The sequence below is a fragment of the Arctopsyche grandis genome, chromosome 10 (genome assembly GCF_051622035.1).
Source record: "Arctopsyche grandis isolate Sample6627 chromosome 10, ASM5162203v2, whole genome shotgun sequence".
Lineage (NCBI taxonomy): Eukaryota > Metazoa > Arthropoda > Insecta > Trichoptera > Hydropsychidae > Arctopsyche > Arctopsyche grandis.
Window position 1 is genome coordinate 9,529,651 of NC_135364.1, and position 22,574 is coordinate 9,552,224.

At 33.8% G+C, this 22,574-nt stretch overlaps 3 protein-coding genes across 5 annotated transcripts in view; 2 read left to right on the forward strand and 1 right to left on the reverse strand.

The window, feature by feature from the left end:
* LOC143917831 (uridine phosphorylase 1-like) overlaps nucleotides 1-22,574 on the forward strand; it is a 348,253-nt gene that overhangs the window by 321,997 nt on the left and 3,682 nt on the right. The window contains exons 3-7 of the mRNA XM_077439428.1: nucleotides 20,993-21,210; nucleotides 21,336-21,459; nucleotides 21,543-21,704; nucleotides 21,918-22,103; nucleotides 22,175-22,313. Coding sequence (XP_077295554.1) covers nucleotides 21,080-21,210; nucleotides 21,336-21,459; nucleotides 21,543-21,704; nucleotides 21,918-22,103; nucleotides 22,175-22,313 — 742 coding nt within the window. The 5' untranslated portion in view covers nucleotides 20,993-21,079. The remainder of the gene's footprint in view (nucleotides 1-20,992; nucleotides 21,211-21,335; nucleotides 21,460-21,542; nucleotides 21,705-21,917; nucleotides 22,104-22,174; nucleotides 22,314-22,574) is intronic.
* Nucleotides 4,804-7,139, forward strand: mRpS16 (mitochondrial ribosomal protein S16). The gene is made up of 4 exons (XM_077439434.1): nucleotides 4,804-4,947; nucleotides 5,450-5,571; nucleotides 5,650-5,809; nucleotides 5,877-7,139. The coding sequence occupies exons 2-4, from the start codon at nucleotides 5,458-5,460 to the stop codon at nucleotides 5,984-5,986; spliced, it is 384 nt and encodes a 127-aa protein (XP_077295560.1). The 5' UTR covers nucleotides 4,804-4,947; nucleotides 5,450-5,457; the 3' UTR covers nucleotides 5,987-7,139.
* ReepB (Receptor expression enhancing protein B) lies at nucleotides 7,177-15,982 on the reverse strand. Of its 3 annotated transcripts, XM_077439432.1 has the most exons (5): nucleotides 15,532-15,982; nucleotides 10,100-10,332; nucleotides 9,243-9,366; nucleotides 8,947-9,056; nucleotides 7,845-8,683 (listed from the first exon to the last, which is right to left on the reverse strand). In XM_077439432.1, the coding sequence occupies exons 1-4, from the start codon at nucleotides 15,668-15,670 to the stop codon at nucleotides 8,968-8,970; spliced, it is 585 nt and encodes a 194-aa protein (XP_077295558.1). In that variant the 5' UTR covers nucleotides 15,671-15,982; the 3' UTR covers nucleotides 7,845-8,683; nucleotides 8,947-8,967. The 3 variants fall into 3 exon arrangements, with proteins under 3 accessions (XP_077295559.1, XP_077295558.1, XP_077295557.1); XM_077439433.1 differs by lacking the exon at nucleotides 8,947-9,056 and having other exon boundaries at nucleotides 7,177-8,683; XM_077439431.1 differs by having other exon boundaries at nucleotides 8,472-9,056.

The window sequence follows — 22,574 nt, forward strand, 5'->3', positions numbered from 1 at the left end:
TTATATCTAAATTGTGTATATTCATTCATCAATTCACGAACACACTTAACATATATGCAAATATAAATATGTGTATGTGTGATTTTATTTTTGAAACTCATCTTATATTTACTATTGCTTTTATTATATGATATTTTTTATTTTTCACTGTAGGTATTGTTGGATGTGTGTCTGTGTGTGCGTGCACAATATATGAATATAAGGCAATTCTTCAAATTGTGAGTTTTTCACGCTCATAATTTTGGTTCATTTTGCCTGTTGGAATATTATTTGTAGTTGTCATTTTGTTACTAGTTTCACATCATCTGAATTTTAGGCCGAGGTATACTGTTAGTATTTTATGCAATAAGTAACAGGCAAGACATAAGTGTTTTCGTAAATGTGCCCCACACAGATAAAGACATAGCTTTGCTTCTTTTCATATAGCCTTGATCATCTTTTGAGGCTCGCAGATGTATCTAGATATTGACGAGTTAATGGAATTGAAAGATTGGAATTTGTTCCTGTCAATTAGTAATTTTCTATATTTCTTAAGACATACTCCCTACTTGGATCAGTTCTTCTTAAATCTTCTCTTACAATTTGTGTTTTATTTTTTATTTTATTATCAATTAGTTAATAGGTGCTGTCGTATGATATATTATTACAATCGCAATTTTTCAATTGTGAAATTATTTTCTTACATTGCTTAGTCATAATTAACTGATCTTCATAATGACTGAAAAGTTATAGGTAATATATTAAAATCATTTTCACCTAGTTTAATTTTTTTTTTTATTTATTTAGGATTATTAATTGTATTATTAATATTATATATATAAAGGTTAATTATTTGGAGTTATTATATATTTAAATAATAATTGTGTAAACATTACAACAAAAGATAAAACTAGTAGGAATGTGTGTACAATAGTAAATGCATTCACGACTTATTTTTTTTAATGCAATGTGCTTATTACGGTTAATATATTATTAGGAATAATATTTTATTATTATTATTATTATTATATTATTACAGTTAAGTGTTGATTGATGAAAACAATATATTAATGTGATATTTTAATCATTTTTAATGTTATAAGTTGACAATGCATTGAAAATGCACTGTCGACTTGTAATTACAAATATTCGGAATATAATTTGGAGAGTACCTCGTGGCCTTAAAATTTAAATAGGCAATTAATGATAAAAGATTCATTTACTTTGTTTATTATCGTTTCGAAATTGACACGGAGACGACGAGCGTGCTTTTATATAGATCAGTAGACATGAGAAAGGTCATTTGTTACAAGAGTAAAATCATGTTTTCGCTAATTCTAGATGTATGTGAAACGTAAAATTACAGTGCAGTCCGCTAGATCCGTATTCAGAATAATATTGTAGACTACAGTTCAGTGGAAATAGTTAATTGCACTCCTAATAATGTAAGTGCTGCTTGAATTTAGGTGCTAGATAGAGTGTAATAATACGCCAGTCTTATTGTTGTTATATAGATATTATAAGAATTACATTAAAATTATCCAAATACATGCATATTTTGATTTATTTGCATAGCTTTAAATCTGGTTTCTCGTAATGGTTAATCCTTACTTTTCGACGTAGCACTAAAAAACAAATTTCATTTTATATATTAGATATTATTCACACATATCAGATTTCATTTCACGTTTATAACTTTAAGTGATTTCGATTAACTTGCAAGATACATATTCCAACCGTTTTTAATGAAAAAAATAAATGACAAATTCGTATACGGTGGCTGACGGGATGTTTTGATTGAAAATACTCGTGTAAGTTTCGTATATTATATAAGATGCAGAATGTTAATAATGTGTTTAGTACAATTACACCATCCCTCACAATTATGACGGTTTGCAGAAGGACGGTAAAGGAAAAGTGATTTAGCTGTTGGTTATTGATATGCTGATGTTGGTTATTGAAATTTTTAGTATTGTTCGACTGAAATATATTTATGATATGAACCTAAGGTCATCCACGTAAATTTTACAAAATTATAAATCATGCCGTCCTTTTATTGTATCATATAATTTGCTGTTCAACGCTGATTTGAATATATATGTATACATATATGATCGTTATTGAACAAATCTATAAAACAACAAGTTGACTGAAATAATGGCCTAAAATATATATATGTACAGGTGATAACATTGAATACTTGTTTATTTTTACATCACAACTGTGTTTTGTTTTTGTTATTATTATAAAATGCTATCCCCATCAAATAAAGTTTATATAATTTAATTGATTAATTTGATAACGTCAATTATTTTACAAGCTTGGTCACTTTTAGTAACAGCGTATGATAGACATTTAGGTTGATATCTTCCATAAAAGTTAGCCCACAAAAATTCGAATGATCAAAATATGATTTCCTATTTTCTAGTAAATTACTCTAGTAATCCCAATCTTATTACTACACACTCTCTTAATCATTAATATAATATATTTATTCCAATATTCTATCCCATATTTATTTTTAATCATAATGTAATTAGTGTTTAAAATGGCGTACACTCTGATGTGTGTATGTAATTATTTAACCGAGATGCTTTTGTTTTTTTTTGTTTGTTTAATTTTATATCATAGGTATTACATAATTTAACTAAAATAGAAAGTATTGTTCCCGAAAGAATGTATTTCTATGCATTCTTTGTTTGTTAGTATTGTTAAAAGCAAGTTTTGAAAAATTTGAGTCTTCTTATATAGAAATAAGATGCCAAAACTAAAATCTAGTCAAGTGCATGTTGCTTATTCAATTTTTATGACGTTTGTATTATTACAATTGTTTCATTCGTCTTGATATACAAGTGTTACGTGCTGGTCAAATGGAGATGAAAGTGGAATGGAGAAATGTCAGCCACCACTTATGCGCATGTGCTGTATAAAAAAAAATAGTGCAAAAAATGTATTCACATACATATACAATACAAATATTATATCATTGAATTTATTGTGTGAAGCATGAAAAAGTTAATTTTAATCTGTCATATAATTGGACTCAAATACATATCTAAATAGGATCAAAAACATTGTCTATTCTGATACATTTATTCAGTGTATTTTGTTTTAATTGATCTGATTTAGTTGGTTTATTTTGTTTGAAAAAAAAAATGCTATGATTTTGTTAACGCTTAATGGTTTAGTGATTGTTGAATAATTAAGGATATATTATTGCACAAGTTGTTGAGGCAAATATAGTTCTGTCTGCCATCACGCAAATTTGATACATGTTTTCTTTATATAAAAAATGATAAGATAAAAGAAAAAAATGTTAACGCTTTTTGGAAATACATGTATTTCATAAAAAAATATGCCTTTTTTATTTATTTTCAAAATCATATAGAAATGAACCAATATTCGATGAAATAATATATACATATATATGCTTCAAGCACATGGAAAATGGGTAAGTTCACTGAAGAAATATGATGAATTTTGAATAATAACATGGCTTTTTCAACTTTTAATATTTATTTTTACATACATATATACAGTGCCGGCCATACACCCAATGGCGCCCTCGGGCAATTTTTTTAAACACCCTTAGAAAAAAATTTCGCCTTTGGCACTCTAATCTAAAATTTTGTATAGCTTTTGGCGCTCTAATTTTAAAATTTAAAGCGCCTTTGACGCATCGAGTGGCGCCCTAACTTATTTGGCGCCCTCGGGCGCCGCCCGACCCAGACCCCCCCTAAAACCGGCACTGCATATATACTAGGTAACAACAGCCAATTACAAACAATGCAGCATTTTTATTGCATCGCTGAATTAGGAGACACTGAAGAACTCGAAATTAATGAGAAATCTATGAATTTAAACTTGTACATAAATCATACTCAAATAGTGGTGAAATAATGGTTTTTAGCCAATTTTAATGGAGGAACCGTTTCAACAATGAAATCAGATAAATTAGCAAACTCTGATAGGAAACGATCGACCTGGACTCACAGATATCCAAGTCTGATCAGCAGCATTACAGATTCAGAAAAATTATTTTCAATCGAGGTCAGCTCATGGGATCGAACTCGTTGACCTCTCGATGCTAGACAAAAGCCCAACCACCGAGCCATTCTGCTGGCTATGTTTTTATTTCAAACCATATCGCTTATATTTCATTCATACCATGTTTGGCATTGTACTCATGGAATAAGTATGCTCGGCATAATGAGAGATGATAAACGGAATACGTGGATGAGAAGTGTGACAAAAGTAATGGATATAGTGAAGAGTGAAGAGACTGAAATGGCAATGAGGGGGGGGGGGGAATAGAAAAAGAAGTGCTGGAATGGTACCCGAGAGAATGTAAAAGATCAAAAGAAATCTGCAAGGAAAAGATGGGTGAACGAAATTTAAAAAAAAGTGTGAGGTTAGGCGGATGAGCGTTTCGCAAAACAGATACAGACGTCAGAGAGGTCTTCATCCAGCAGTCAATGATAAATGACTGTAAATGATGATTGTTCATTATTTTATTTTCCTTTACGGTTATTTGACCTTTCATGCTTTCAGATCCTTTACCATTGGAGCACTAAATTTATTGATTTTCAATTCATTAATGTGACCACATCTCCAATATCTCTAATTTTCGACCTTCAACTTATTCTTTGTAGGATTCAAGAAATCAATAATTGGCTATTTATAATTTTAAGCTAATAATATAATAAGAAAATATATGTATACGTTTACTATTATCCGACATCAATATATGACAATATACAATATAAAATGTATCAATTACAATAGTCTTTTCCATATACAAATAATTTTTGGTGCATTTAATCTACATCGACCATGGTCGTAATAAAAAGTGTTACGTTTCACTTTAACCTAAAAAAGTCACAAGTCAAAGACAGTGGTATTTAGCCGACTGTTGTTCTTTTTCTATCACTGAATTGATTATATTTAATCATCTTGAAGCATTATCAGGTATTCTATTCGATGATTATTTGTATTGGTGCAATTTTAACGATTATATTGACTAGATTTAATTATATTAGACTTGCATTTACTTACAATATATAGTTGTCATAAAATGAGTTCAGTTATGAAATGATACTTGCCTTAGTAGAAAACTGCCATAAATAGCTACATTTATTTTCCAACAAACTTTAGAACTATCCTTATATTATTTTATACCTTTTTTTTAATTTTATAATTATAATGGGACGGAGTTTTCAGATCTAGTATAGAATTTAAAGACAGTGCTGAATTTGCACTAATTTTAGCTATTTTTGTTACTTGCAATTGCATTGAATCATATTAAGATTATTTAATATGAACTTTTATTTTTTTTCTTACAAGCACCATGTTCATAGTATAGTGACTAGAATTTATTTGTTTCCTAACCCTATTAGAACAATATTAAAATACAATTATTACCCTTTACAATAATAAAAGTATTCAATTCTAGCATACATTTTAACTTTAGTTTCAGAAATGGCGTCGTCAGCCCCTCGCAAAGTGTCAAGTTATATTGGCTGCAGCAGAATAATACGCCTAATTCGACATGGATGCGCTAATCGACCATTCTATCAAATTGTTTTACAATATGTATTTGCTTTATACTTATTTGCTATAGTTAAGATATATAAATCACTGCATCGTGTATATTGATTTGTTACATTTTAGAAAACGCGCTATCGTTACTTACCCGGTATAGAACAATTGGGAGCATACGATCCTATGCCCAATCAGTACAATGAAAAACTTGTCTCTTTGAACTTTGATAGGCTCAAACACCACATCGGAGCAGGAGCTTTAGTCACCAGGCCCGTTTCTGAAGTTTTCGGTATGTACATTATATATTTGAGTTTATTCGGCATAGTATTGCTAATTAATCTGAAATTTCTTTCAAGGCTTAGCTGGATACTTTCCTATACATCCACGAACTTATATGAAAGCTTGGCGGCAAAGGTTAGCAGATAAAAACGTTGCAGAAGAAACACCCGAAGTTGAAAAAGCGTGAAAATTGTCTATATTAGTTTTAAATAAAAAATAGTTTACATATTATTATAATAAAACTTAGCAACTAAGTCACTGGTTTCTTTTTTATAAACATATGTATTATTTTAGATGCCTTTTGCAGAATTAGATATATACTATTGTATGTACAGTAGTGTAATAACTAGACTACGGATACTCATCAAGGCAAAATCATTTTGCTATTGCTAACTTCATAGAAAAACCTTTTTTTGCTTGTCATTTGGGATTGCCTTTACGGGTATCCTATGTATAGTAAGAACACTTGACTCAACGTTAAAATGTTCTATTTATACTCATTCTGTACGTTGATCGAAAATGGAGCAAGTTTTTAAGCACCGAGAATCCTTTTTTTATTAAATGTTACTAACTTACAACTATTTTTAACATTCTGAAGCCATTTGAAATGTGCTGTTACCATAGAATGCTAAAAATCGTGTGGACCGAGCATGTAAGAAACAATACTGTTCTGCAGTTATTGTATGGAATATTACATTTCGTTGCTCCCCTTAACAATCTGGCAAGGACTAGAAGAAAAATTAAAGGTGAACAGCAGTTGGGTAGGAAGAAGCTCTCATGACTATGGAACATCAGCATCTGGAGTGATCTCAGAGTGGAGAAAATGTTCCATCTAGCTGCAAGATGTAACATTTTCTTTAAGATCCTTGCACTCACGACAGGAAGGTATGCGGAATGTGTTTTTGTGAGTGCACATGCAAAAAATCCCTTGCTAGGTCAAATCTGTACCACCGCGTCTCTTCTCAAACCTCACTCCCTGTAGTGTTTTTGTTGATATTTTATCCCTGTATTGAGTGATTTGCATATTTAAAGAAATGTAGGAGAAATTCGTCTAAATAATGAAATCGTGCGAATTAATAATGACATGAAGATACGCCTATCACAGCTGAAGTCTATCTAGGCGTGCCATGCCGCACTTTTGAGTGTGTTTTGTTGGTTTAAAATATAGTGTAGACGTCTATTCGAAAACAGGAAAGACACCACAAGAAGATGGCTTAAAATCGGGGCCATGGAGTTGGATCAAAATTCGACTCCGACTCTGACTGACTCCAACTTGAACGATTTTAGTAAGATGGACTTTTCTTGCCAACGTATAAAAATAATAGCGATTTTCATAATATAAAAATTAAAGGAATTAAAAAAAATCACTAAAAATTTACATGTAACTCAATTTATTGAATTATTGTTGATGAAATAGGTATAAATAAAAAGTAAGTACTTTCATAGTATATGTATGTGTGTATGAATTTCATATACAAATAAATCAATTAAATAAAATAAAATGAGAATAAAAATGTATGAGACGGAGAAAATATCAGTTTTGGCCAGAACACATCAAAATGTTTGCAACTCAACGATTTTATTTATAATGTAATTTAAATTCACGATTTTTATAAACAGATTATTAAATTTATCAGTAAATTGACTTCAATAGAATTGGAGACTAGTTGACGCATACTGTAATAATACTAAAAAGGAGTCGTAGTCAGTTTATTTTTTACTTGTTCCTAGAAATGCTCCGACTCTTCAGCTAGGCTTAGAATCAGGGCTGCTGAGGGGGGGGGGGGGGCTGGGGTTAAAGTTCCAGGGCCCGGACTACTTGAGGGGCTCAGTGCTGGGACATTCGACTGATCGATATTGATATTTTATATTATTCTACATAAAAATAGATGTATTTCTTTAATACTACATGTTTATTATTTTTTGATCCGCGCATTCTTTGTCTTGTGATTATTTAAAAATACAGCATTTAACATACATATATGTAGCTATTTTTTTTGATACATTTTTTGCATATCAAAAATATATATTAAGATTTTTTTTTTGGTTTGTCATAAGGTATGGAATTATTTTTCCAGGGCCCGGGAATCCTCTCGGCGGCCCTGCTGAGAAAAGAACCACAATTATCCGTAATAAATAAGATAACTTAACTTAAGAGGCTCGGGTTAACTAATTTGCGTTGACCTTTGAATGAACTAAGTGATAATATGTACACATTCTTAATTTTACGATCATTATAATTAACTTTTTTTTGTTTAAGTCATACATATGTTTTGTACAATCCAAATAATCAAGGCTTTACTGAACGAGTAAATTTTATTTGCATATTCCCAAACTGATTGCTAGACAGAAAAATGAGGCATTCATGTACATCTGAACAAACAAGAAAACTATTACACGCATATTCAGAACTCCAACAGCGATGTCTATGCTCTCTCGGTACTTGCTCAAATTAATTTTTTATATGAAATGTAATAAAAAGCATGCATAAATAAGTAGATAACCGGTTTTGCCAGTGATGCGTCTTATTTTTCATTCAATTATCTCCGGTTCGAAGGTTATCCAACACTATACCTGAAAAAATTACAATAAATCGGCAATCACCTGCAGGTATCACTGAACGATGAACAACATGAAACATTACACAGTTCAGGGCATGAATAAAATACGAATTAGTTTAAAATTGGTATATTTCGATCAAAGTGATGTGAGAATTGGTTTAAAGTTGTACACATCTTATAAATATAAAATTTACGATGAAAAAATGGTGGTGCAAAAGCGAATAAGCAAAATTGATGATTCTCCGCCAACATAAAAGCTGCCAACTCCCAAGTAGCATTGATTTATGTTCCCTTCTTGATGTTGTCGTACAAAATTTTAGTTGCTGAAAACACACAATACGCATTTGAGTCGTGCGGATTTTCGAGATAACAGATCGAACATAAATGTAGCCAGCTTATGAGTATGTTATATAGATTGTGAAAATAGTGTTGTTTTAATATAAGTTTTTAATGCGTCAACGTTACAAAAGCATGAGTCATTTGAGAATTTAGTGAATACAGTACATGCGCTTTAGAAATAGCACAATTAGATACATATACAATTATTGTACTGACAATAGCGATGAAACGCCACTTAGTAACATACCATTAACATAAGTTAAAAAATTTATTTAAATTTATCAGCAATCTTCGTAAATTGTTCGTCCAATACATCGCCCATTTTATTAATATCCTTTAACAATCCTTTATTACGCTCTAGAATTAAAAACACACATTACAAAATTTTTTCTACCATTCTATTCAATACTTCAATTTGGAGTCTATCCCACAATCAACTTCCACAAAGATGTAAAGTGAATTTTTTTTCAACAGTAGTGTATATTGTAAGATTGATTAAAAAAATGTTTCAATTTATTATAAATTAAATATATATATACGTACTTGTATCCGTCAACTCATCAATTTTACTGTGGTGCTTAAGGTAATACGGCCTTATGATTTTGTTGTATATGAACAATGATCCATTGATATCCAATGGGATGAAGCACCAAATTTGGAATATGCACTGTAATAATACAATAAATTATTTTTATATAATACTAGTAATTTCACCAGCTCTGTTCGTTATTTGTAATATAAACCGCTTAAATATGACTAATCTAATATTAAACATTCATTTTTCTTTTTATTAAATTTATTTGAATATTTAACGACAGCCAATCAACACACACAACGAACAGCCACTGTCTTATGTATCATCATCACCTTCAGCCGCTCACCATCCACTGCTGGATGAAGGCCTCTCCAATACGCTTCCACTCGTCTCTTTGCGCAATTCTCATCCATCTCACCCCACACATTTTCCTAATTTCGTCTACCCATCTTCCCTGCGGTCTTCCTTTTACCCTTTTGCATTCTCTCAGGTACCATTCTAGCACTTCTTTTGTCCACCTTTCGTCGATTCTTCTATCCACGTGGCCCGCCCATTGCCATTTCAATCTCTTAACTCTATCCACTACTCATATCACACTTCTCACCCATGTATTCTATTTCCTGTTTTTCCTCGTTATGCCAAGCATACAGCATTCCATACTTCTTTGAGTGCATTGGACTTTGTGTAGCATCTTAACGTTCAATGTTCAAGCATTTTTGATTTAAAAACAACATTCATTCGTCTAAATGCACTCCATCTTAATTTCATACGTCTCTTTATTTCTTCTCCTTTACTACCGGACATGTCAATTAGTTGACCTAAATGTAAGATAAATAAAATTGTATTTTAATAAGACGATGATTACCTTAACGAGCCAGTAGAGCGGAAACCAGCTCACCAACAGATCGGAGAAAAATTCAATGATGGAGAATACTGCATAAACGACCCAATACGTCAGCCATTTGGTGTCGTCGTCTTTTTGTGGAGATTCGATAGCTCTTATAGATACGTATGCCGGATACGCAAAGCCAATAGTGTTGCACAGAAGTTCAGCACCATTGCCAAAAATTAAATAGAGAGCTGCTAATGCCATTATTCCTGTCGAAAAAAAACGCCACAAATTAATTCCAGATGAAAGTTGTATAAAATAAAATCGTTAATTCAGGATTGGAATCCATTTTAAATAGTTAACCATGTTAAACATTAGCTCCTTACAATTCCAATCTATGTATGTACATATGTATTTAATGTACCATTCCGTAAGTTGTTTTTGTAAGAAAAACTACACGTTAATATTTTGCAATCGACGTTACAAAAGTAGATCTGATAACTTTATACGAGTCATACAAAACACTACTAGCATAACATTATATAAAATATTCATAGTTACTTTTCAATTCACAGCATTACAAAGTCTACTGACCGACTTTACAATGCAATTTTATTCGCTTTGATGTGATAAAATTGATTTTTTATTATTGGCAAAGTGGGAAATTACGACCAAAAATTAACGTAGATAAGACTAAATTTTGTCAAACAAACTTTGCATGCCCAATAGAATTAGTTATGAATTATTTATATCTAGGTCAAATCATTGACATGTCCGGCAATAAACCAGAGGCAATAAGGAGACACGTGAAATTAGAATGGAGTGTATTTGGGCGAATAAATCCGTATTAAAATCTAAAATGCCACTGTGCCAGAAGAAAAAGATCATCGATCAATGTTTCTTTCCAGTGATAAGGTATGGATACGAAACTTGGACATTGAACGCCAGAATGCTGCGTAAGGTCCAGTGCTTTTGAGCAAAGATAAAACGCTGTATGCTTGGCATATAAGAGGAGAGATATAAAACAGAATACGTGAGTTAGAAGTACATATGACAAGGGTGGTTATTGTAATGGTGAAAGTAAAGATATTGAAATGACAATGGGGGGGTCACGTAGCTAGAAGAATAGATGGAATAAGTTCTAAAATATAACCCGAGAGAATTTAAAAGGGTAAAAAGAAGGCCACAGAGGAGATGGGTGGATGAAATCAAAAAAATGTGTGGAATGAGATGGATGAGAGTTGCTCAAATCAAAAGACGAATGGAAGCGCGTTGGAGAGGCCTTTATCCAGCAGTAGATGGCGAATGGCTGTGGATGATAATGTTGATGATGTGGCCACTTGTTCACTAGTTAGGCTCACGCTTTGTACTCAAAAAACAATTATTAAGCTTCGCTGCGACATAATTAGCTCGAAAAATAATTTGGATTTTAGATTTAATATTATTTTCTCGAAAGGTTTTCAGTGACATATTCGAGTGTTTGATGCAAAAATATATGTATGTACATGTGTTCTAATAATGTTAAAAATATCTACTTTCTTTTGCAAATTTATCTTTTGTCAATTCTTCAAAGGGTATGGTTACTAAAGAGTCCTAGTCCTTTAGAATCCTTTGTTATAATTTGTAGATATCTATGTTTATTTGGGTGGGGCTTTAACAGTTACCTCAGGTAAAATTTTTTTGTTAAGATCCTAATACATAGAATTGAAAGAAGAATTTTAGCCCTTTTCTTTCGTATTTTTTCTCTCGAAAGGTTTTCAGTCACAGATTTGTGACATTGAAAGGAAAACGACCCAAATAAGATTGTTGTATGACGAACTTCATATGACAAAAACTGATTTTAGCGCAATCGAAAGAAACGTACAAACTTAAGTTATAAATTTTGTCCGCGATGTAATGTCCCAGAGATGAAATGTCTTTGCGATGAAGTGTCCCTGCGATGAAATGTCCGGACACGTGTTTTTCCAACTTACTTGTCATCACAACGAAGACATATCTGTTATCTATTGTGGTGGGAATACTTCCTTTAAAGGAAGATTAGGAATTGAAATCAAGCTAAATGATAAGCATTATTATCTAATGTGGACGATTACTTACAAAATGTTTCAACATAAAACAGTACAAATTTTATATATTGAAAATTCATAGAGGAAAAAAACAACGAAAAGCTCAGAACGGATATTCGTAAATTTTGAGATTACACTGAATTAATTATATGGCAATTTTCGTATGAAGTTGGCGTAACGAATTATTAATGCCTTCATATAAAATTTAACCTTCAATTTGAGTTAAATTCAATTATAGCTTCCGAACGAGATCTAATTTACTTTCAAGTGATTTTATCGAATAGGGGAGGTATGACTCATTTTTTTCGCTTGCCACACCTTAGAGATTCACACGGACATACGGATTTAGCCCTGCAAAAAGGAACCAACATACATTTCGTTCACTCAAAAGTGTCGTAACTAAATAATGTCGAAATTCTGATATGTATAATGGATATCGAAATAATATAATATGCCTTTAGAATTTCGATATAATGAGATTTGATTATAGTAGGCACTAGTATATTGTCGCTTATTGCTTACTATTATTTTCTAATTTATCGTATGTAGAGATCGCACTTACGATTTTGGTAACGTAATTGGATAAATTACACAATTTGATAGGGTGGGTATTTCATTTTGAATAACTTTTTGTTCGATGTTGATAGCGTAGTGAAATACAGTACACGAAAACACTGAAATACTACCCACACGGTTTGGATCCTTTTTGCAAAACTTCCTCATACAAGAGAGACAATGACCGTACTTTGCATTCAAGAAACAATTTGTAATATTCCGTTCCAGCGATACGGCGCTCGATAAATTGCACGCTACGGTAATTATCATAGCAGGCAATGCTGCGAGCAACTAATTGCCTAGTTTCTGAGAATCTTTTGTCAAATGCAATTTTAGAATCGCATTCACAAAAGCTAGCTATGGACTAGGTTTTTGATCGATTATATTGTGAACAAAAGGGATAATATATTTTGCAAGACAGACTGTTGAGGCATCAACCGATAGAAAACACGAATAAATTTGTCGTATCTATTTCAATCTACTACCCCTGTACCACCACCATCTTTAGGATAAAGTTTGCCATGGGTATAGGGTGGGTGGTCGTTATTAAGGGCAGTTGCTTTTGGCAAAAAAAATGGTTCACTATTGTTAATTTCTTAGAAAACCCATGCTTTAAAAAATTGGAGCGGTCTATTGTTAGGGCGAAGTCACACAGAAAGGAACGCGGCACATGGTTTTTATAGATATGTACTTTTAAACATGCGAAAAAAATGTGGCACGCCCAGCACACACCGGTCCAAAATCACCCCCTGGAGTGTTTTCGGTAAAATTTTATTCTTGCTTGACAGTGATCGATAACGGTGTGTCCCATATTTGAAGAAATGTAGGCGAACCCCCACACCGGGGAGCCAAGCACACGACGTGCCGTTCTTCCATGTGTGATTTCACTCTTAGTTGCAAGAGCTTCCGCGACTAGTCGCCTTTTAGTAATTAGTAAAGAGCGGACCCAGAGCGCGCTGTTTATTGTTCACATGTTGTAAATGCATTGTTTAAGGTTTGCCGAACCTTTTTTACAAAGGATTTACAACAATGCAAATGCATTTACAACCTTTGAACAATACGCGGCACTTTCTGGGTCCGGTGACTAGTCATAACCATAGGCCGGCGCGACCCTGCGCACCATTGTTCATTTTAATGGTGAACCTTTTTTTTGCTCTCTAGCTTTGTAGTTCACCCCGTTTCCTGGAAAATAGCCCCAAAACGCCCTCTTTCCTGGAAAAAGCACACTCCACCGCCGAAGACTAGTCATAACGACAGGCTTTTAACCTTTTTTTTTGCTCTCTAGCTTTGTAGGACAATAGTAATCAACCCTCTTTCCTGGAAAATAGAAACCGAGCGCCGAACTCCGCTTATGACTTGACAGCAGATACTCATTAGAGAAATATGGTTTCTTTACGATATGGCTATTTTTACATACCTCCTTTACGTTTCACATGGCTTTCGTGTTAGTGGTCATTTTTATCTCTTATCCGATCGTTTTCATACTTTGCCATATTGCTCATCAATATAAGTAAATGGAGTCTCCGCCATTACGATGGTGCAAATATATCGTGTAAGACGCGTTTGTAATTTTCCCACCGACATTCTATTTGACGTTTTTGTTAGTTTTAAACATAGATGGCGATAGTAAAAAAACTATATTGGTGTTTTTATTCAAAATAATAATTTTATATACAAATTATAGAAGAGGTATGTTTTTAAAAAACTTTTTTTTTATATATTTGTTTTCATTAACATTGTACAAATACTTTTTATGCCCTCTTGCTTTCAACATTGTTGAAACGGGAACGCGACAATTGGTGCAAGTCCAAAAGGTTCAACGACAAAATGTACCCGAAAAATAGCGCTCTGACAAAATGTACCCGCGACAATATGTTCACGCGACAAAATGTCCACGGAAATAATGTTCAAAAATCCAAAATTTTCCTATTTTAATGGAAAAATGAACTTTTTATTGTATTATATTTATCGATGTATATGGTAATTTTTATCGTACAGATCGCGGATGTTATTAAATTAGTATAAATTACAGGTGTTCTCAACCGCACCAACATATTCTTATTTAAATTGAACAATTACATTTTAAGCGAATGTCATTGTGACTCATTGAATATCATTGAATTAGTTTAAATGTTAGGGGTTCTTAGCCGTATCCAATATTTACTTATTTAAATTGAAAAAAAAAACTGTCGCGGGTACATTTTGTCAGTGCACAAATTTTCGGGTACATTTTGTCGTTGAACCTTTTGGACTTGCACCAATCGTCGTGTAACCTGTTGAAACGTGTATTGTATTTTGTGATAGCCCTAATGAGTATACATCCCTTAGGTATGACTGTTCATTTTGTCGGTAGTTCATTCAGTGATTCGGAACAAAGAGCATATAGCATTAGTTGAGGTCTAAGGCAATACGTGAAAATTCCCGATGAGTCGTAGAGCGACAATCTGAATCGTAGAGCGAGGGATTACCGTAATTCGATCGATCGCAACGGCCGCTATCGCAATGGCAATGGCAAGCCACATCGTTGCGATAACGGGAAAGTTGCACCATCGCAATAGGAAACGAAAACCGATCGAATTAATAATAGAAAAGAACATTTCCTAGAAGCGAAAGGGTCAAATATAAATATAGAGCGCGAGCGGGCAAAGTACGACTTCACCCATACCCATAGGTATAGGTGCATATTTGCGATAGTGCGACAGTGCGACAGTGCGACAGCTGCTCACTGCTCGCAGCTCAGGTAAATTGGACATGCGGTCGTCTCGCTCTATCCTCGGCACAGGTGGAGTGCATCAGAGCGAGACGGCGATAGTGCGATTGCGCAATACGCGGGGTGGGGTGGCTCACCGGTCGCGATGTGTTCCTTCTTGGCGCCAGTCTTGTTCTCCAGCATCTGAAGATAGGGAAACCAGGGTCGAGCCGGGTCCAGCACCGCCCGCTCCGCCGTCTCCCTCACTCGCTGCACGCCCGCCCAAACGTTGGCCATCGCTAATACGAGTACGAAAGCGAGTACACTTCAATATACTAGATACAGATACACTTATCCGCTCCTCTCTCGCACGCTTCTAGCCGGCCGGCAAACGAACACTGGCCGCCAACGCACTGCTGCCAACGCACGTTATCGCTCCTCGTGGTTGCCAACTCACCAGCTCACCAAATCACCAATTCACCAACTCACCAACTCACCAACTCAACTGCAGATATTCTCTTTCTACGCGTTTCAATTTTTATTCTAATGCCGATGTTGATTTGTTATAGCGGCGGATCACTCGTCTCTTGTGTTAAACAAAACAAAACTGACAACTATGGTCCCACATCATTTAAAATAATCAAGCATGCGTTATTGAAACCACGCCATCGTTTCATTTTGTCTCACTCTCCGTATAGCCGACTCGTAATATTTTATTCATTTAAAATTTTAGGACCATTGTGGCATTACAGGAAGAACCCAATGCGTCACAATGACCTAGATAATAAAACAAGAGAGGGAGAAAACAAAAAATAAATATATAGAACAAAAAGCAAAAGCAGAAAATAAGATTAAAAAAAAATTACAAAAAAAGAAAAGATAAAAAACAACATTTATACACAATCATAAAAAAAAACCAGTTAAAGTAGTAAAATAGCGGATAAATGAAAATTTAAATGTGTGAAATAATACAAATATAATTTAATTAAGGAGGTTTGTAAAAATACAAAGAAGGGAATGTCTGCAGCCTGTTCCGATAAATAAAAACAAGCTACAAATACAGTTCAGTGATTATTGGCCACAAAGCGCTCGCCCAAAGGTCACTAAAATCTCTATAATGGAACATCTGGCAGCTGAAACGTCCATCATACTAACGATAACTTGAGTGGCAAATATTCCGTATTCGCGATTTTCATGGCAAAAATTGTATTTTGGGTGGTCGTGATGTGACTAATAATCCAATCACCCTCGAAATACAGTGTTTATATAATAAAATGCTGCAATTTTTGTAATTAATTGTCTAGGAAGGCACATTGGGGTTTAGCTGTTAGGCCTTCCTGGTAAATATCTATGTAAAAATAAAATAAAATTAGTTTTAAACTGATTTACATCCCTGGTAATTTATTATGTCAGGGAGCCTGACATCTTGACATCTGAAGTTGTAAATGCCATAAAGAAACTGAAATGTAAAAAGTCTCCTGGCAGCGATGGTATACAAGCTGAACTTCTGAAAGAGCTTGGTGAAACTGCGATAAAGGCGCTATGTAATATGTGCAACAAGATCTGGGTAAACGGAGTATGGCCGAAAGATTGGGTCAATTCAATATTCATTCCCTTACACAAGAAAGGATCTACAAAAAAATGCGAGAATTACAGGACCTTAGCCTTAATATCGCACTCTAGTAAAGTATTGCTGTATATAATTAAAGATCGTTTGAGCAGTTACCTTGGATGGCAAATACCGAACGAACAAGCAGGGTTTGTAAAAGGCAAAGGGACGAGGGAACAAATACTGAATATACGTCAACTCATTGAAAAATGTCGGGAGTTTCAAACTCCAGCCGTTCTTTGTTTTATAGACTATAAAAAAGCTTTTGACTTTGTGAACTGGGACTATCTGTGGAAAGTTCTACTGGACATGGGAGTCCCCATGCATCTTGTAAAAATAATACATAACTTGTATAATGATAACAATGCAGTAGTTCGAATCAATTCGCTAAACTCGACAAATTTTCGAGTACAACGTAGAGTAAGGCAAGGGTGTATATTATCTCCAGACCTATTTAATATATATGGAGAGTATATAATGCGTAGAGCACTGGATGGTTGGAAGGGTGGAGTGTCCATTGGTGGAAAAAAACTATCCAATCTTCGGTATGCGGGTGACACAACGCTCATAGCTAATAATCATGAAGAAATGGCCGAACTGATCCGTCGTGTTGAGACAGAGAGTAATGTGCTTGGCCTCCAGATAAACCGCCCCAAAACAAAAATTATGATAATTGACCGTCACCAACAGCTGCAAAACAACAACTCAGCTTTAAACGGTATAGATGTGGTCGATAATTTTGTCTATCTGGGGTCACTCATATCTAACAACGGCGGCAGCGAATTGGAAATACGGCGCCGGATTACATTAGCAAAATCGGCAATGTCACAACTAACGAAGATTTGGAAGAATAGAGCCATTACAACTGCTGTCAAAATCCGCCTCGTGAAGAGTCTCGTTTTTTCTGTCTGCCTTTATGGTGTCGAGACGTGGACCATGAAGGCGGCGGATAGACGGAGAATCGATGCCTTCGAGATGTGGTCCTGGAGACAGCTACTGCGCGTGCCTTGGACCGACAAACGCACGAATGTGTCTATTCTTGAAGAATTGAAAATCAAGGATAGACTGTCAACAATATGCCTGAAACGTATATTGCAGTTCTTCGGCCACATTGCACGAAGAGGTGAGGAGAGCCTGGAGCGGTTGGTTGTGGTTGGTAGCGTCGAAGGCAGAAGAGCCAGAGGCAGATCCCCCGCACGCTGGACTGACCAAGTATCTGCAGCGACGGGCGCTTCCACGGTAGCAAGTCTTCGCCTGGCCGAATTTAGAACTGAATGGAGGCAGCTGGTTGACCGCACATCATAGTCACGATCCTCAGTGATGAGGGAACCGACAGCAATATAATTTATTAATATTTTATAATAGTTTAAGTCGTTAAGTACGAGGGACAGATGTGTTGATCGTGTCCCGGTCTAAGAAAACACCGTTTGTGTTTGTAAGAGGATCGTTTGTTTTTGTTCAATTGTTACAATGGTTATTGTATGTACGAAGAGGTTGAGCTTCGGAAAAGTGATCTGGTTGAACTCCAGAGGTTCACTCTGGTGTTGGGGGCTGGTGCGTCGCTTTATATACGTTCTGGCTTGAACGTGCCGTGTGCAGATGCTTTGTCTTCGTTTCCAGGACACGTGTTGACCTATTTTCGAGGCGCGTGCTTTATAGTACACGTGTTGTTTATAGCTATGGGGTCAGCCCCAGGACGTCGTTCGTTTGAGAATGGGGTCGTGCCACGCGTTAACGACTTTTCAGGCATGTGTTGCGGTCGCCTGATGACATCACTGTTGGGTTTCGTTCGTTTTACGATCGAGCGATGAACTCTTTCTTCTGGAATGGTCGAAGGGAACGTTGCCCTTGAGTTATGCATGTTTGTACAGGATCGATGATGAGATCACTGGTTTTGATTCGTAATAGCACAAGTGCTATATTCCTACAGTCCGACCGCTGAACTCTGTGAGGTGGATTATGTGCCATCTCGCTTGAACCAACGCTAGCCGCTTTACGAACATCTACACAACAAAAGCATTTCTATTGCAATTACCGCTCGAGTTAGTACGTTTAGATAAAAAAAAATATATTGAGATAGAAAACCAATCCATATAAACGTGGTGAAATAAAAAAAACTGTCCAAATAAACGCAACATAGCACGGAGAAAAAATCCGTAAAAAAAAATATATATATATATTTTTTTTTTACTTTTAAAATTCGCTAGACAATTAATTTTAAGTATTCTAAAGCAATAAAAAATCAAAATCAAGAGGAAAAACATCTGACTATTGATTCCAATACTCACTCTGAGCACAGTAATACTAAATTTTGAGTTAAAGACTGCAAAAGCCAAAAAAACTGTAAAAATCGCCCATTTTTTTAAACGGTCATATCTCGTAAATGATCACTAACCACCAAAAATCATTATCATATTCGAATTCAAAGGATCAAACTTAGTAAAAGTTGGTTAGTCTCCGCTCTGGTAACTCAAAAACGTGATTTTTTGTTGCTCAGTGTAATTAGTCGTTGCCAAGGTACTGAAATTGAAAATCGAGGCTAGTTACCTATTTGCCGTAATAATCTAGCTTGCCAAATGTATTACAGTATTAAAAATTAAGTTATATATTTTGCATCCGTTATACGAGGGATCAATAATTGAATAATTGAATAATTAATTATCATAAATATATATTTTCCATTAGAAATGTACTAACTTGTGGATATTTGAGTTTGACATTAATAGTGATGGTTGTTTTCTTTCCTTTCTGCTAATTGTAGTTGACATGGGGACGGAGAACATTAAATTTTTGACAAATGAAGGTGTTATTCCATTTCATATTTATTCGAGAAAATCGGAAAATTACTGTTGAAAGAAATCGCCAAAAACTGTATATAAAACCGGTCTCCGTGACGAGACAGAATGTTAAATTACAGAAAACGCAAATATCGGAAGGCAAAGATCGAAAATCGAAAGATCAAAAAAAAAGGGTGCATGGTAAACGGTACATACTCACTTAATTTACGCAAGCAGGGTACAACAGGAACAAAAGAAACATGCTTTTCCTCCCGTATTCTGCGCGCGCACATTAATACGGGAGGAAAAACCTGTTCCTCTTGTTTCTGTTGTATCCTGCTCGCGCAAATTAAGTGAGTATGTACCGTTTACCATGCACCATTTTTTTTTTATCTTTCAACTTAAGATCTTTCGATTTTCGATCTTTGCCTTCCGATATTTGCGTTTTCTGTAATTTAACATTCTGTCTCGTCACGTAGACCCATATAAAACATACATAGTTAATAAACTTAATATCTATGTATTTAATATCATTGGACTTATCATCTCATCTCATATCTCTATGGTGCAGATGAGAAATTTTTAAGAGGGAAGGAATTCAATTTGGATGAGTTGATACTGAAAAAATACTTATTGATACTAAAAGATAATAATTTGATAAAATTTTGATTGAAAAATGAAAATGTATGTAGGTTTATTATCGAATTAAGGATATTTCGGTTACGTTTTGTTAAATTGTATAGTAGTTTGAAATTCAGAAATAATGCATTAACAAGTAATTTAAACAATAACTGTTATAAGGGAACGCTGTTTGTAACATAAATTGTCTATAAATAAGCCTTTATAATTTTTTTATCATATATATATATATATATATATCTATATAAATAAAATTAATACAGTTGATAAATATGATGGAGCGGAGTTGGAGCAAGTACTTCGGTGTCGGAGTGGAGCAACTCAAATAAAGTAAAAAAAGTGGTTGCTGCAGATCTCTGGTTTTATCTCTAGATTAAATGAAAAAGGACAAATATGCAAATACATAATACAATTTAATAAAATCAGATATGTATTAACAATTGAATTTAAGCATGTTTCTTTATTGGTCATGAGCGCCTTCTATAGTGTAAATATATACATAGTCTACTCCCACCTACTTACATATGTATGTACATACATACATGTACAGTTTTGCTATTGACGATTTATGTATGCTTATCTCATCTTAAACAGTCACTATAAAGAAAACCATTCGCGGATAACTCGTCATAGAAACGGTTGTGTTTTGGGTTGAAGTGCGTTTCAACTGAAATAAATAAAATGATTAATTGCAATTGTGAATTTGTGGTCGATGATGTAAATAGCACAAATTGGGAGGCGCATTATAATACTTGTAATGTTATTTTAACGCAAAGAGAAAAAAATGGGGAATTTCCTAATGGACGTCCGAGGTATTTTACTTTACATATTTAATCAATATAAAATTGAAGAAAATTTTTCATATAAGAATGAAAAAAAAAAGTTTTTATTCATAGGTATATTAAATCATATACATTTTAATTTATTTGTATTACAGATCAGCAGATGGAACTTTACTTTGTATAAATAAAAATTTAAACAAAATATCAGGCGATTACCTTTACCATTTAGATTTAGGTGTGTCTACTCATGATTTACGTGCATTGTTTGGAGACGTGAAGGTGGATTTTTTTTAATATAATAACACATTTTTTTAAAAATAATACAACATGTTTAATAAATTCTTAAATTGGAATATTAACAGTTTGTCTGCATGGGTGGAACAGCAAAAAGAGTGTTAGATTGTGCAAAATTCATCGGTAAGGAAATTGGTTGCCATTTACCAGTCGGCACTGATCTAATAGATATAACAGCAAGTTCGCTAAGATATTCCATGTATAAAATAGGTCCTGTATTAACCGTAAATGTAAGTTTTGCTATGTGTCATCAAATAATATATTTATAAATTCTTTGATATTCACATATCAGAAATAAAACATCTATGATTGCATAAAAACATTTTTCATATCTTTGATTTAATATGTTACTGTCATTAATAAGCTTTAAATACTTATTGATTGATGTGAATATTATCTAATATTATCTTATTTATTTGTAAACGTGTTGTTTTTTTTTATAGCACGGTATCGGAATTTCTACTATGAGCGTAGTTCTTCAAGAAGTTATAAAACTTTTGAGATACAGCGGTTCAAAAGATCCAATTGTGTTTAGAATAGGTACAAGTGGAGGTATTGGAATTGAACCAGGAAGTGTTGTCGTATCTGAAAAAGGATTTAATGGATTGCAAAAGAACACGTATGATTTAGTACGTATTTTGCTTATAAATATATATTTAAATGATGGATCTTTGTTATTTTAATATCGCATGTTTTATAGGATATATTGGGAAAGACCGTGTCTATGCCAGCAATATTGGACAAACGTCTAGCTCAAGAATTGGCATCTTTGTCCACGGACGATGACGACTTCAAAACGTTGATTGGAAACACTATGTGTGCTAATGATTTCTACAATGGTACATAATAATTTTTATCAAATATATACATATATATATATATATTTCCATATTTATTTATTTTAAACAGACCATTGTGGCATAACAGGAATTCCTAAAGCGCCACAATGGTCAAAAAATATAACACAAAAAAGAAAAAAAACAAAATAACAATTAAACATAAACATAAATACATTCATACATAAACATAAAAAATAGCATCTAATAATAACAGATAAAGTAAAAATATCAAATAAAATATAGCATAAGGAATGCCTTGCA